The sequence below is a fragment of the Urocampus carinirostris genome, chromosome 11, assembly GCF_059441175.1.
Source record: "Urocampus carinirostris isolate Australia breed hairy pipefish chromosome 11, RoL_Ucar_1.0, whole genome shotgun sequence".
Lineage (NCBI taxonomy): Eukaryota > Metazoa > Chordata > Actinopteri > Syngnathiformes > Syngnathidae > Urocampus > Urocampus carinirostris.
Window position 1 is genome coordinate 4,323,916 of NC_142359.1, and position 13,976 is coordinate 4,337,891.

General features: G+C 42.2%; 2 protein-coding genes across 3 annotated transcripts in view; one reads left to right on the forward strand and one right to left on the reverse strand.

Annotated features, from left to right (window-relative positions):
- The window catches only part of LOC148356242 (phosphatidylinositol-3,5-bisphosphate 3-phosphatase MTMR2-like), a 31,475-nt gene extending 22,617 nt beyond the window's left edge, over positions 1-8,858 (reverse strand). Inside the window, exons 1-3 of one of the 2 annotated variants that reach the window (XM_088346994.1) lie at positions 8,799-8,858; positions 2,372-2,459; positions 930-1,011 (exon numbers count right to left, since the gene is read on the reverse strand). In XM_088346994.1, coding sequence (XP_088203120.1) covers positions 930-1,011; positions 2,372-2,410 — 121 coding nt within the window. In that variant the 5' untranslated portion in view covers positions 2,411-2,459; positions 8,799-8,858. Of the gene's footprint in view, positions 1-929; positions 1,012-2,371; positions 2,460-3,869; positions 4,091-8,798 lie in introns of those variants that run through there. The other variant, XM_088346993.1, reaches the window with a different exon arrangement.
- A 243-nt stretch (positions 8,859-9,101) lies between these two features.
- On the forward strand, positions 9,102-12,179 carry LOC148356243 (uncharacterized). Its single transcript, XM_088348411.1, has 2 exons — positions 9,102-9,306; positions 9,372-12,179. The coding sequence occupies exons 1-2, from the start codon at positions 9,121-9,123 to the stop codon at positions 11,622-11,624; spliced, it is 2,439 nt and encodes an 812-aa protein (XP_088204537.1). The 5' UTR covers positions 9,102-9,120; the 3' UTR covers positions 11,625-12,179.
- Positions 12,180-13,976: the final 1,797 nt, after the last annotated feature.

Consider the following 13,976-nt stretch of genomic DNA (forward strand, 5'->3'; position numbering starts at 1 on the left):
TAACCGATGAGCTACATTTTAAACCAGGAGAAGACGACAGAGTAACAAAGTTTTCAAATCCCGCACCCCACCTTTAATGCGATAGTGAATTAATAATCTATTTATCAGTTAACCCTTTTCAAGCTAGGAGCTACTTTTTGCTACTAATTAGCGCAAAGGGCACTCAGTTTGATATACATTTCTAAAACAGCAAGTACTGTTATAACTATGTTGTTACTACCAGGCTAACTATGAGATCGAAACAGAAAAACAGAGAGAAAGAGAGAAAGAGAAAGAGAAAGAGGGAGAGATAGAAAGAGAGAGAGAAAGAAAGAGGGATAAAGAGATAGAAAGAGAGAGATAGAGATAGAGAGATGGAGAGATAGAAAGACATAGAAAGAGAGATATACAGAGATGGAAAGAGAGAGATAGAGTTAGAGAGAAAGAGATGTAAAGAGGTAGAGAAATAGAGAGGTAGAGAAGTAGAGAGATAGAGGTAGAGAAATAAAGAAATGGAGAGATAGAGAGAAAAAGAGAGAGAAAGATGAAGAGAGAGAGAGATACAGAGAAAGAGAAAGAGGAGAGAAGGAGAAAGAGATATATACAGAGAGACAGAGAGACAGAAAGACAGATTGATACTTATTCATCCCCATAAGGAAATTCACACTTCCAGCAGTATCCTTGTATTGGAAAATAAAATACTAAAATAAAGTTAATTAAATAGACCCAGGCAACCACTACAAAAATAATTTTACAAAAAATTCCAATGACCCAGCACTGGTGAGCTATTTTCAGAACAGGTTGAGCACCTTCGCTGTCCTCAGTTGGCTACCCTGGTGCCCGCAGGCACTGCGGTGAAGACCCCTGCTGTATGCTGTCCATGAGAGTCCCACGAAATGCAATATATATGTAATGCATTGTTATGATTTTCGTAGATATTTAAAACGCACCTGTATACTGAATATTTTCTCCAGGCAGGAGAGGTACCACAGTTGCCCTTTCACTCATTTTCAGCCTCGACGCCGGAAAATTCTAAAACACAGGAGGAGTCAGTAAGCCTTTTAGAAAAAGGTACATACCTCTTGATAAGTTCATTCGGTTTTAAATATTGGACAAATGCAAAAGAGATTTAATAAGATCCCAGTTCCTTATTTTGACTCACAGTTGTTCATTGTTTTGACTTCACATGACTTTGCATAGTTGTCGCTATTCTTTGATCTCCACACCCTTTAGGAGTGATTAGCTTTTTGTGTTCTTGAAGACGTAATAAAAAAGAGGGGGTTTGGAGTAGGGCTTTAGGAAGGGATGGAATTTTCTTTACTGAGAGGTCTTCTCCCGGTGTTCCTTTGCAAGTTCAAAATCCATTGATGTCTTCTCGCCTTATTTTGAGTGTGTACTTACGTTTAAACTTAAACACCTGTCAACTTGTACAATTTTGTTGTTTTTTTGCTACCATGTTTCAACATGATTTCATTATGAGATTATTATGATTTTTATTTACCATATGATTAATGGGCTACCCTAATTAAAATGTACAGACGCTCCCCTACTTACTTACTTACCAAAAATAGTAGATACTAACGTTTTTTTTGACAAGGGAATTTTGATAACAGGGCGCTGATGACGGAGGACAGCAGGCATTGTTTCGATAAACGCTCTCCATTGTTTTGAGGAACCACAGACATTGGGATGCTCGTCTCTGAGGTGCTGGAGCCCACGTGGGCCTACCCTGGCACGCCCATGGGAGGAGCCGGGCACACCATCTTGCGGAAAAACGTGGGCCGAGAGAAGAAAGGCCGAGGACTTCCGAAAAGGCTGCCGACAACACTAATTCGACTAATTCGGCCATATTCGATGGAGTTCACTTAGTTACATTATTTAAGAAATTAAATCTGCCCCTGTGTGGAAATGCCGGTCTCTTGTCCATATTTTCCATCAAGAAACGAACGTGCATTGTTGGATAAATGTAGGTTGTGTTTGGTTAATGGAGTCAGATAACTAATTCGAGCAATTTGGTAAACGGTAAATTCCCAAAAGGTCCCTTTAAGAGAAACATGGTACCAATTTCAAGCATTTACAAGCACTTCACCCAAAATTTAAGCACCTTTCAACCCTTGAAAATACAACATGAACCTTCAAGCATTTAAGGATTTCGAGCACCCGTGCGAACAGTCTGCGAGGGAAATTGAAAAGCGGAGTGAAGAAAGAAGTCAGAAGGAGAAGCAGGCACTTGCCAAAGAACCATGGGGATGCTCGGCGTCCTCGTCTCCGTGGCAACAGAGACTCTCATCCGCAGCATCCTGCCATGCAGTAAGGGTTCGGCAAAAGACGGAATGAGAAATGGCGAAAGGAGGAAGCGGAGAAAGTGAGCGCCGGCAACTTTCTCTTTTACCTTGTTGACGTCGCAGGATGCCGAGATGGGACTGGACATGGTGGCCGCGATCAACTGTTTACACCATTCAACATGGCCGCTCGACGGACTAGACACACACACACACACACATATATATATATATACACGAACATGCATTATTATGTTGAATTCTAGTTCTTTTTAGAGAACCGGCTCTTATGACTCGGCTCACTGAAAAGAGCCAGCAGTTTAAACTCTTTTGATTCGTTTTATTTCTAATTATATACAGGGTTGGGTAGGGTTACTTTAACTCGATTACTTTCAATGACTTTTGGATTACTCCAATACCAAATATACTAATAAAAGACAAAAGAAACTAAATATGAATAAAATGACTCAATTTTGTGCAGGCTTGGGGAGTAACTGAATACATGGAACGGCAAAAATGATGTTGGCAAGCTGTTTGGATTTATTTTCATTTTGTTTCTGTCGCATTTGATGTTCGTTTTGCCGGAGATCAAAGACATCAAAGCCAGGAGAGAAAGCTTACCACGTGTTGTGAGTCATCATTTTAAAAGAAAGAGGAAGAAAAGCAAGAAAAAGAAAAGGAGAAAGAAAGAGTGGAAAATGAGAGTAAGAAAGTATGAGGACTGAGTAAGAGAAGGAATAAGAAAACACAGAGTAAGAGGGAGAGGGAGGAAGAGAGAGAAAGAAAGAGGGAGAAAAAAGAGAGGGGGAAGACAAAGAGTGAAAAAGAAAGACCAGTGGAGAAAGAGACAGAGCAATAAGGAGAGAAGGCATGGGTGAGAAAGAGAGCAAGAAAGAGAAAGAGGGTGAGTGAGAAAAAGCAGGAAAAAGAGAGGAGACAGTAAGGGAGAAAAAGAGATGGAGGGAGAAAGAGAAAATGAGAGAAAGACTGGGAAATAAGAACTAGAGTGAAAGAGATAAAGAGCAATAAAAAGAGAGAGGATGAAAGGGAGAGCAAGGAAGAGAGAAAGAGAAAGACAAAAAGAGAAAGTGGGAGAAATAGTGAGAAAGACAGAACGAGAGAGAAACAGAAAGGGGAGAGCAAGAAAAACCGAAAGAGAACTAGAGAGAAAGAGGTAGAGCAATAAAGAGAGAGGGTGAGTGAGCGTGAAAGAGAGCGAGAAAAGGAGAAAGAAGAGAGAAGGCGAGAAAGAGAGAGATGTAGGAAAAAGAAAAAGAGATAGAAAGAGAAAGCCTTTCGAAGGTGATTGGGGAACCGACTCTCATGAATCACTTCAAAGAGCCTGTTCATAAAGCCCATTCGTTCACTGACGAAACATCCCTGACATTCTTAATTCCCCAAATGTGTCCATCCACCATCAGAATAAGCTAACATGCTAACCCTTTGCCCAACTAACAAACTAAATTTTTAATCATAAAATGATTTGAAATGACACCCCAAATGCGCTCATACATGTCAGGGTGCCCCTTTAATTATTTAAGAGCTTAGCAAACGCTTACAAACAAAAGGAAAACGGTCGGGAAGGGAAGGAAGTAAAACCCGCGGCACCTGTCTAGATCCGGTCCACTTTCACAGCTGGCGCCGGCCGAACCGCGAGCTCCGTGACGGTCAGTCCCGGTTCCGTCGCCGTCCGCCATTCCCTATCAAGCGGGAATTCCCCTCGAACCGCTTCTCCCTTCGGGTTTTTGGGCCAAAGCGATGGGGACGAAGATGGCTTCGGAACAGCGCGCTTAAAAGCAAATAAGGGGTCGTATGGAGAATATCTAATGTGTCGTTCGCGTACGTAACGTCTCTATGAACCGACTCCCCAACAATCAAGAACCGCTTCCTTTTGAGACGCTTTCTTTACTTTCTTGTGATTGGGCAATATCATGGGCGAAACCAGTCCGTTTTGGGGGGGAGCTGAATCTCAACCAAACACCCCCAGAAATTATATCGTTATAAAAACCCTCTTTTCCTGAATAAAAGACAAGCTAGGGTTAAATGTAATTAAAAAATGCTAGCTCATACATAAAAAAGTCGAACAAAACAAAAATGGGAACAACACAGCGTCAGAAATATACCACCGCCCTTGAAATGGTTTAGTCCATTCGATTCCTAGCACCGCTCTCACCCTCCTCACCGATCGCCTTTTGCTCGACTTGCGGCATAGCGGCAGAGTCTGTGTCATAACTGAATTATAAAAAGGAACATTAAAAGAATAAAATTGGCCTTTGAAAATAATAAAGCATTTAGCGAAATATCTTCATTATGTAACTTTTAACCCTCAAAGCTTTGAACTTAAAATGGCCCCTGGTCAATATGCATTTTTTCTCATGGATTCCATGTTGATGATTTTAGATTTGATGAGTATATAAAAAGGTAAATTATTTTGTATTTAGCTTTTATTTTGTAGATCTGTACATATTTTAATTTATGTTTTCTGTGTTTTTCAGGACATTTTGTTGTGTGTTTTTAAGAGATTCTGAGTTACTTGGATTTTAAAATGCTTAGTATAAAAATATTTAAATGATACAAGATCAACCTAGAGTGGAAAAATAACAGATATCATAATTTAGTAGAATAGACTTTTTTTTTAATCATTAGTTCATTTTAAGAATGGTGTACATTCTAATTGGTAATATACTGATTAGAGGAACCCCTCAAAACCTGTATTTTTATCAGGTTTTTGTTCCGTTACTTTGTTTTATTTTTCTGTATTTTTTATCCACTTTTTTCATTTTTTTCTTACATTTTCTTTCTTTTTCCTATTTTTTTTCCCCACCCCTAGGTTTTTTAAACTCTTTTTTTTTCCTTTTTTTTTTGTCATGAACCAGAACAGGATCAGGACCCAAATGCGTGACGTAACTCACACAAGCCTTTTATTGTACGGGAAATGGGAAGTCATGCAGGTTAGGCAGCAGTCTGGCGTGAAATAATAGGAAGCCAGAGGCCGACGAGATCGATATCAATTGCTTGAGTTGATATCGGACAGATGGGGTCCATACCGGACAAGACGAGACAGACAGGAATGATATAGAAACAGCATTCGAAATTAAATCGAAATTAAACAGGACAAACTAGACGGGAACGAAAACTGGAGAGAATAATAAACAGGACAAAATAAACGGGAACAATACCAGGCAGGAATACCAACAGGAAACAGGACCAAGTCAGAACCCACGTCTTGCGGGTGCAGAGGTTTGTTGACGGACTGACAAAGGGTGTGTGAGAGCACTGAACTTAAATAGAAGGAAAGCCAATCTTTCACGGGCGTGGCCAATTGGGCGCCATGGCAACCGTGACAAATATACTGATTAGAGGAACCCTTCAAAACTTTTTTCAGGCTTTTGATCCGCTACTTTTTTTTTCCTGTATTTTCTTACCCACTTTTTCTTTTTTTTCTCTCATTTTGTTTTCTTTTTTTCCTTATTTCCCTACCCCTTATAACTCTTTTTTTTCCTTATTTTTTTTATTTTTTTTTCAATTTTTTCTTCCCCCCCTTTTTTTTAAAATCATTTTGTGCATAATGTAAAATAATAATTTTTAATAATTGGATTAAAGCAACAAATCACTCCAAAGAGCCGTTTGGGAGTTGAAAGAGCCGGCTCTTTTTAGTGAGTCGTGCTAAAAAAGCCTACTCTGTAAAAAAAAAGCCGAAACGACCATCTCTTACGCAGGAGATGGAAGGCGATGTTATTGTGCAGTTGAAGCGAAATAAATATATGAATAAATGAAGACCCACAAATTGTATTTTGTCGTCGGATTCTGTCGTTTTATTTTGTACAAATTGTATTTTGTCGTTGCATTTTATCATCCTTATATTCTGTCGACGTTTTTCTGGCCATTGTTGACAAAATCTTCAACGCTTGTGATTGGAGATCCGGCAGAATTGCAGATTAAAGGGACAGTGTGTCATATGTTGTGCCTTCTGGTGCTCCAAAAACAAATATTTCAGTAAAAAAATCATTGATTTGAATATAAAAATATAGGAACTATCATACCAATGATGAGTTTTATAAAAAAAAAAAATCATAGGTCTAGCAATGTGTATATCTTTAACACTGTGTAATCCCTTCTAAGATGGGCGCTCTGCAGAGTGTCACTAGCCCTCACTCGTATCAGACAACACAGTGCCATCTAGTGGTCAAATATTACACATTGGGACTGTAAAACTAAAAGATCGACTTATATAGCTTGGCCAGGCCTAACTTTGTATTCTATGTAATATTTTAGGTCACTAATTTTAAAATTCTAATATGGGTGTTTATTTCTCAAAGTAGGGACTGTCATGTGCTTGTCCTCTTGCTTGCTTGGACCTCCTACTTCTCTTTCTACTCTGGTTGGAGCCTGTTAGTGCTGTTCTCTGAAGAGAGTAGTAGCCACCGTTGTTGGAGATCTTCAGTATCTTGGCTACTTCATTTCTTAGAAGAATAGACTGATGAGTTTCACATGAAAGTTGTCTTTTTCTGGCCATTTTGAAGGTTTAATCACACCCACAAACGTGATGATCGTGATACCCGACCTAGCTCTAAGGAAGGTCGGTGATATAGCTTCTCTAACCAGCTAAACTGTTTTCAGCTGTGCTAACATAACTGCACAAGGGTTTTTTCATCATCTTTTAGCCTTTGAATGCAGTTAGCTAATAGAATGTACGTTTACAACACTGTACTGGTGGTTGATGGAAATGGGCTTCTATACACCAATGGAGGTATTACATTAAAACAGATATTTGCAGCTAGACGTAAAATCTCTTTTCCAAGGGAAAAATAGTCAAGTCAAGTCATGTTTATTTGTATTGCCCTTAATCAAAAAGAGATACAAAGGGCTGCACAGATCAAAGACTATTGCAAACTACAGACTATTATGACACCATCCCCTGATCTAAAACCTACACGAGGGCAAATAATACACAGATATTGTCATCATAAATTATAGGTTATTCATATGCTATGGAATAGAAGTGTGTTTTAATCTTAGATTTAAACATTTCCACTGAGGTTGCAGATCGGATCTCAGGGGGAAGAGCATTCCACAGCACTGGGGTCCGAATGGAGAACCCTCTTGAACCTGCAGATCTCTTCTTGGCTCTTGGGATCACTAGTAGACCAGCGTTTTCAGAGCGAAGGTGTCATGATGGCTGATTCGAGGCACCTGCTACTGCTCCGTTGGCGCCAACAGTCCTCGTTGCTGGTTGACTCCCTGACTCTTTTTAAACCCCCTTCTTCCAAGAGGAAGCTGTCAGACCGTCTGCGAACCTATGCTTTCAGCTAGGCAAGCTCTGTACTATCCGACAATCTCCTGCCCTGTTTTCTCCTGCCTGATACCTGTTACCGACCTGTTTCTGGACCTGTTTCTGCCTTGCTCCTCCATCCCGGCCATCGACCAATTTTGCCCTGTTTCCTGCCTGATACCTGTTGCCGACCTCTTTTCTGGACCCGCAACTGTCCTTGCTTCTCCGTCCCGGCCATCGACCTGCTTTCCCGCCGCCTACCCTTGCTCGACACGGAAGTGCCACACCTGCCATCAGCTACCCGTGTCAGACGATCATCTGATCGTGGAAGCAAGCACTGCTCTCTTTTTCAATAAAGCTGAGTAAAACAAACGCTATTGGGTCCTGTCTCTGTTTCTGGCCTGTGACAGAAGGCTCCAGACCAGAACATAGGTGGAAATTAAATCTGAAAGATATAAGGGAGCAAGTCCATGCATTATTTTGTATACAACCAACAGGGTTGGGTAGGGTTACTTTAACTGGATTACTTTCAATTACTTTTGGATTACTCCAATACCAAATATGCTAATGAAAGACAAAAGAAACTAAATATGAATAAATTGATGACTCACAACACGTGGTAAGCTTTCTCTCCTGGCTTTGATCTCCGGCAAAACTAACATAAAATGCGACAGAAACAAAATGAAAATAAATCCAAACAGCTTGCCAACATCATTTTTGCCGTTCCGTGTATTCCATTACTCCCCGAGCCTGCACAAAATTTAGTCATTCTATTCATCTTTAGTTTCTTTTGTCTTTTATTAGCATATTTGGTATTGGAGTAATCCAAAAGTCATTGAAAGTAATCAGGTTAAAGTAACCCTACCCAACCCTGACTACCAACAGAACCTTAAAATCACATCTTAAGCTAACATGGAGCCAATGCAGGTTAGCTAAAATCTGGGTCATGTGATCAAAATTTCTTGCCTAGACAAGTAAACAAACGCACACATATTATTCATTCTCTGCCTAATCCCCAGGGGGGGATTTTGTAAGGTTTATTGTTCTATATTTTTTATCAATTATCCATTATCCGTTATCGGTCAAATCATAATACGCTACAAAGCCAAGGGGCCGAGACACTTGCTCTCAGCCAAGAGGCCGAGTCAAGGTCCTAGCCACAGAGCCATGCAGCGATCAGTGCAAAATCAGAACCACAGTTGACATAGTTCACAAATCCACATGCCGACAGAATAAGAATTAGACATGACATATTAAGCCCAGACCTTCTCCAAGGATTTAGCGTTCAAACGCTGCCTTTGCATTTCAACACACTCGAGTCAACCTTATGAGTCATCGTGCTATGATGGCAAAAAGGTGTTGATGTCATGCTTCCGTGACAAAATGTCCTGATGTCATGCTTCTGATGTCCTTTGCGTGCCTCCGATGATACGCCAAAGTTTGTGACCGCCCGCTCAACGGGACAGACAGGAATATATAGAAACAGCATTGGAAATTAAATCGAAATTAAACAGGACAAACTAGACGGGAACGAAAACTGGAGAGAATAATAAACAGGACATAAATAGACGGGAACAATACCAGACAATGGCGTCGGGTTTTAACAAAACTCACCTGCGAAAAGTCGCAGAGAAGAACCAAATGTGTGACGGCGCCCTCCACCCTTCGCCATTTGGTATCCTGGACCTTATCAACACCCAGAAATGTGTGAAAGACTTTTTTGTCCAAAGGGGGATGTTCGGCGACTATATGACTGTCTCCGACGCCAACCAGGTAACAAACGAAGCCGTACGGTGCTATCGGAAATTCTTATTTGAAGAATCTCTTCTTCCCATTAGAACGAAACAGCGGGCCTGAAGGCCAAAGAGCGGGACGAAAAGATCAACAACATGATCAAGAACATTGTGGAGAAAAGCATCGCGGACATCGCAAAGATGAGGCAGCTCATTGCCCTGTGGGACGCCGAGGAGCGCTCCACTTCACACTCTTATATCGACGAGTCGTCTTATGGCCTGGTCACCCAACAGAAGATCAAACAATACCTGCGCGATTTCTTCTCCGAGCGCCTCAGGTCTGCTGAAAACCCGAAGGATTTCGACGGCTCGGCAAAAGACTCCGGGAGGACGGACGAGGCGAGGGACGATACCGGTTCTCTGTCGTCTCCCATTATCGGGAAAGCTATCAACATCATCAGTCACGTCATACAGCCCGTTGTTGACACCATCGACTCTGCCACCAAAGTGACCAAAGCCGTGGCCAAGATGTTAACACGGAGCGATCGAGACGATCAAGAAACGAATGCCGCAGAGGAATCGGATGAAGTAGCACAGGCAGACTCGGCACAACCGGGCATCGTCATCCAGCAGGCCGGGGAGAATGCCTCACCTGCTTCCTCGTCTCCCGCATGTAGAAGCAGGAGTCCCAAGAAGGACGAAGATCGCGGCGCTCCAGCCATGTTCAATGAGGCCGTCATTGAGGATCTGTGCAATTTGCAATATGAGATCCAGCTAACCCCCAGGCTCTCTCCCATCTTGGAGGAAACAGGAGAGACAAATTCTTCTGCCTCCTCTCCTGCCTTGATGGATGGAGCGATTTCTTCTCCTGTCCCTTTGAGCTCCTCCCTTGGGAAGACAAAACATCTTCTGGGCGAGGTGGCACGGACTCCCCGGACCCCTCGAACGCCTCGCACACCGCGTACTCCTCGTACTGCCCGGCTTCCGTTTTGTTGCGAGAAGCCGAACACAGTGAGTGACACGAGCGCGGACGAGAAAACTGCAGAATCCTCTGAAGAAGCAGCAAAAGTTAGCTCCACAATCGAGTCTTTGTCCTCCTCCAGACTTTTGACTGCCTCCCCTGTTCCCTCCCCGGTATTATCTTCTCCCATGATTGAGAGGGCCAGAACTATCATCAGCACCGTGATGACACCGGTCGTTACCGTTGTCGGTACAGCCGGCAAGGTTACAAAAAGAGCCGGCAAGTCCTTTGTGAAAAAATTCACGTCCATGTTTAAGTTTCGCTCTCGAAGGAAGAAGCGTATGCGGGGGAAAAGGAAGAGTGGCAAAAAAGCTGCGAGAGCTTCAAATCAAAGTGTTTTGGAAAAAGGAATTGTCCAGGAGGACGAAAACAAGACAGAGGACAAAGAACAAGAGGAAACAGACTCTTCCGAGATGGAATCAGTATTCAAGCTCTCCGTCGCAGTAGATGTTTCAGTGGTCGTCGGTTCCTTGGAGACTCCTTCGAGCGCCATAGATAACAGCACAGATAATAAACCTGAAAATGTCTTATCTGACGTGGCGGTGGAGGCCTTTAACCTATTTGAGGCTGAATCTACTTCTGTACTATCCACTCCATTCTTGGAGACCAGGTCAGCGAGATTGGGTGATCCCGGCTCTGCTAAATCCGCCCTTCCCCAGACAGCAAAGTCCGATAACTTTACGCCAGATGTTTTACCGGAACAACAAAAGCCGTCCCGCAATTCTTTCGGGTTCTTGTCGATTCCCGAGAGTAAACGGAGACTCACAGGGACTGACGCAACCAGCGATGTGAATACATTCATGTCGGAGGACGACGGATCCCAGGACAACATCTACAGCATTTTTGAGAACATTTTCCAAAAAGAGTTTTCCAGGAAATTAGAAAGCTCCCTCAGACAGGGACTCTGCGACGTTGTCCGTGTGTATGTGCCTGGGAGATCCTCAACGGACTTGCTGGAGAGCGTAAACCTTTCGTCACAGCTTGCTGACAATTACCCAAAACAAGAAGCTGAGACTTCATCGGTTGGTCCGCAAAACTCACTGGAGAGCGGGTCCACTTCAGTGACTTCCCTGACAAGCTACCAGTTTATGGACGATGGAATAACCAGGAAGCAATTATCAGAATCCGATCTGAAAAGGATCCCGCCCGAGGGACTGGATTTGAAGACAAAGTCGCTGTGGAAAAGGTGGAAAATGAGGCGAGCCAGGAAAATTCTGCCCGGTCTTTTAGAGGGCAATTGCGCGCCCTGTACCGCTGAAACTGTTTCCCTAGACGGAAAAACCTCAGAACCTGGAGTGAAGTCCATCTTGAAAAAAGTCACTTCAATTTGGAAGTAATGTTTTTAGGTAAAGAAGACAGGAGGACAGCAATTGAAGAGGGGGACTGAATAAAATCAGCACCACTGGAACTCCTCATGTGGTTCAAATGAAGATGAAGCTCTTACTAATACTTCTAACGATTTATTGTTGTTGGGTTTTGTTTCACAAAAAGAGAAGCAACATGTTATTTTTACAATTTTGTCAAAGACAGGAATAATGTTTGTCAGTGTATTTTTTTAGTATGGCAATTTTGGGAAGTGGGAATAGGTTAGGAACCTTGCTCCTCTGTCTGGTGGCCCAATGGAATCTGGACAGAAGACTATTAAACTGAGTGAAACTCCAACAAGCATAGACGGTGTGCCACATCTGGCTGCGCTCATCCCAGGTTCCAGGTAATGGCCATCTGCACACGTGACTGACACCAGAAAATGGTTGGCCTTGATCAATCCCATGTTGACAGCATCCATGTATGTCAATGGCGGCTGCCTCACGGTGCAAGGGGTGTTGGATACCGACGCACACCGTTTGATCGATAACAGAAAAATGAATAAAAACCTGTGGGCCATGTCAGCACCTCAGCATCCATGCTACTATGTCTCTACGAGCAGTTACATACCTGCCCATTGTTAGAAGCGATGAACTGGTTCTGTGTTCATCTGAGAGACCTAAAATTCCGTCTTAATTGTAACACTTTCAAAACCCTCTTTGCCGAGTATTTACTAAAACGTTTTAATCATGTAAGGTAAACATTCAGTGGGACTATCAAGTCAAGTCATGTTTATTTGTAAGGCCCTTAATCACAAAGAGTCTCAAAGGGCTGCACTGATCAGAGACTATTGCAAACTACAGACTATTATGACACCATCCCCTGATCTAAAACCTACATGAGGGCAAATAATACACAGATATTGTCAGCATAAATTATAGGTTATTCATTTGCTTTGGAATAGAAGTGTGTTTTAAGCTTGGATTTAAACATTTCCACTGAGGTTGTAGCACTGCTCTCAAACCTGTGGATTTCTTCTTGGATCTTGGGATCACTAGTAGACCAGAATTTTCAGAGCTAAGGCTCCTAACCGGAACATAGGGGGAGATTAAATCTTAAAGATATGAGGGGGCAAGTCCATGCATGATTTTGTATACTACCAACAGAACCTTAAAATCACATCTCAAGTTAACAGGGAGCCAATGCAGGTTAGCTAAAATCGGGGCCATGTGATCAAACTTTCTTGTCTTAGTTAAAAGCCTCGCTGCAGCATTTTGTACTTCTCTTTTCGAAACGCCCATCCATGTCATTGTCGGGGTTGGTCGATTATCCTTAATCATAAAAGATGATGCAAAGCTACGTATATTTTTGCTTTTTTTTTTAAATCTACGATCCTGTATCTTTTTTTTTTACGGCTCTGATTTGAAACCTCAAAACACAGAAAAAATGGGCAGGTTACCTTATTTCTAACTTTTCCCAGACTGAATTTAAATGGGGAGAATGAAACAGGCTCTAGTGCAGGGGTGCTCATTATGTAGATCGCGATCTACCGGTGGATCCCGAAATAGTAGTGCTAGATCACGGGTAACGGTATTTAGTGCTTCGTATTTGTAGTCAAGTCATGTCAAGTCACCTTTATTTTTATCCCTAATGCCCCAAATAAGCAGGTTGCCGCCTTGCATGGCTGAATGGCCGCTATTGGTGTGTGAGTGTGTGAGTGAATGGGTGGGTGTGAAACACATTGTAAAGGGCTTTGGGAGGTCTTCATTGACTTGAAAAGCACTATATAAATGCAGACCATTTACAATTTATGGAGTCTCTAAAGGCTCCACAGACAACAGATTATTGCAAACCACAGACTATTATGACACCATCCCCTGATCTAAAACCCACATGAGGGCAAGGGAAAACTCAAAAGTTTCAACATGAGCTAAATGAAGAGGGACCACACATGAGGTCATCCCCCTTCCAGGATGACCAGGCTGCAACGGATGTTGCAATAACAAATAATACACAGATATTGTCAACAAAAAATATAGGTCATTCATAAGCTATAGAATAGAAGTGTGTTTTAAGCCTGAATTTAAACAGTTCCACTGAGGTTGCAGATCCAATCTCAGGGGTAAGAGCATTCCACAGCACCGGGCCCCGAATGGAGTTTCTCTGACAACCAGCAGTTGACCATAAACCTTTCCTGTTCTTTCTTCCAATTTGTCCCCTTTCCCCATTGAACTCTAGAAAACACCTCTAGCATTCCTTTGTGAGCATGTGTAAGTCCCACACATCTACACACACATTCACACTTTATCATATATATTGTTGTGAGATACCGAGTTGCTCGACATGAATGAGGTTTATTATAAAAAAGTTCAAAAATGAAGTCG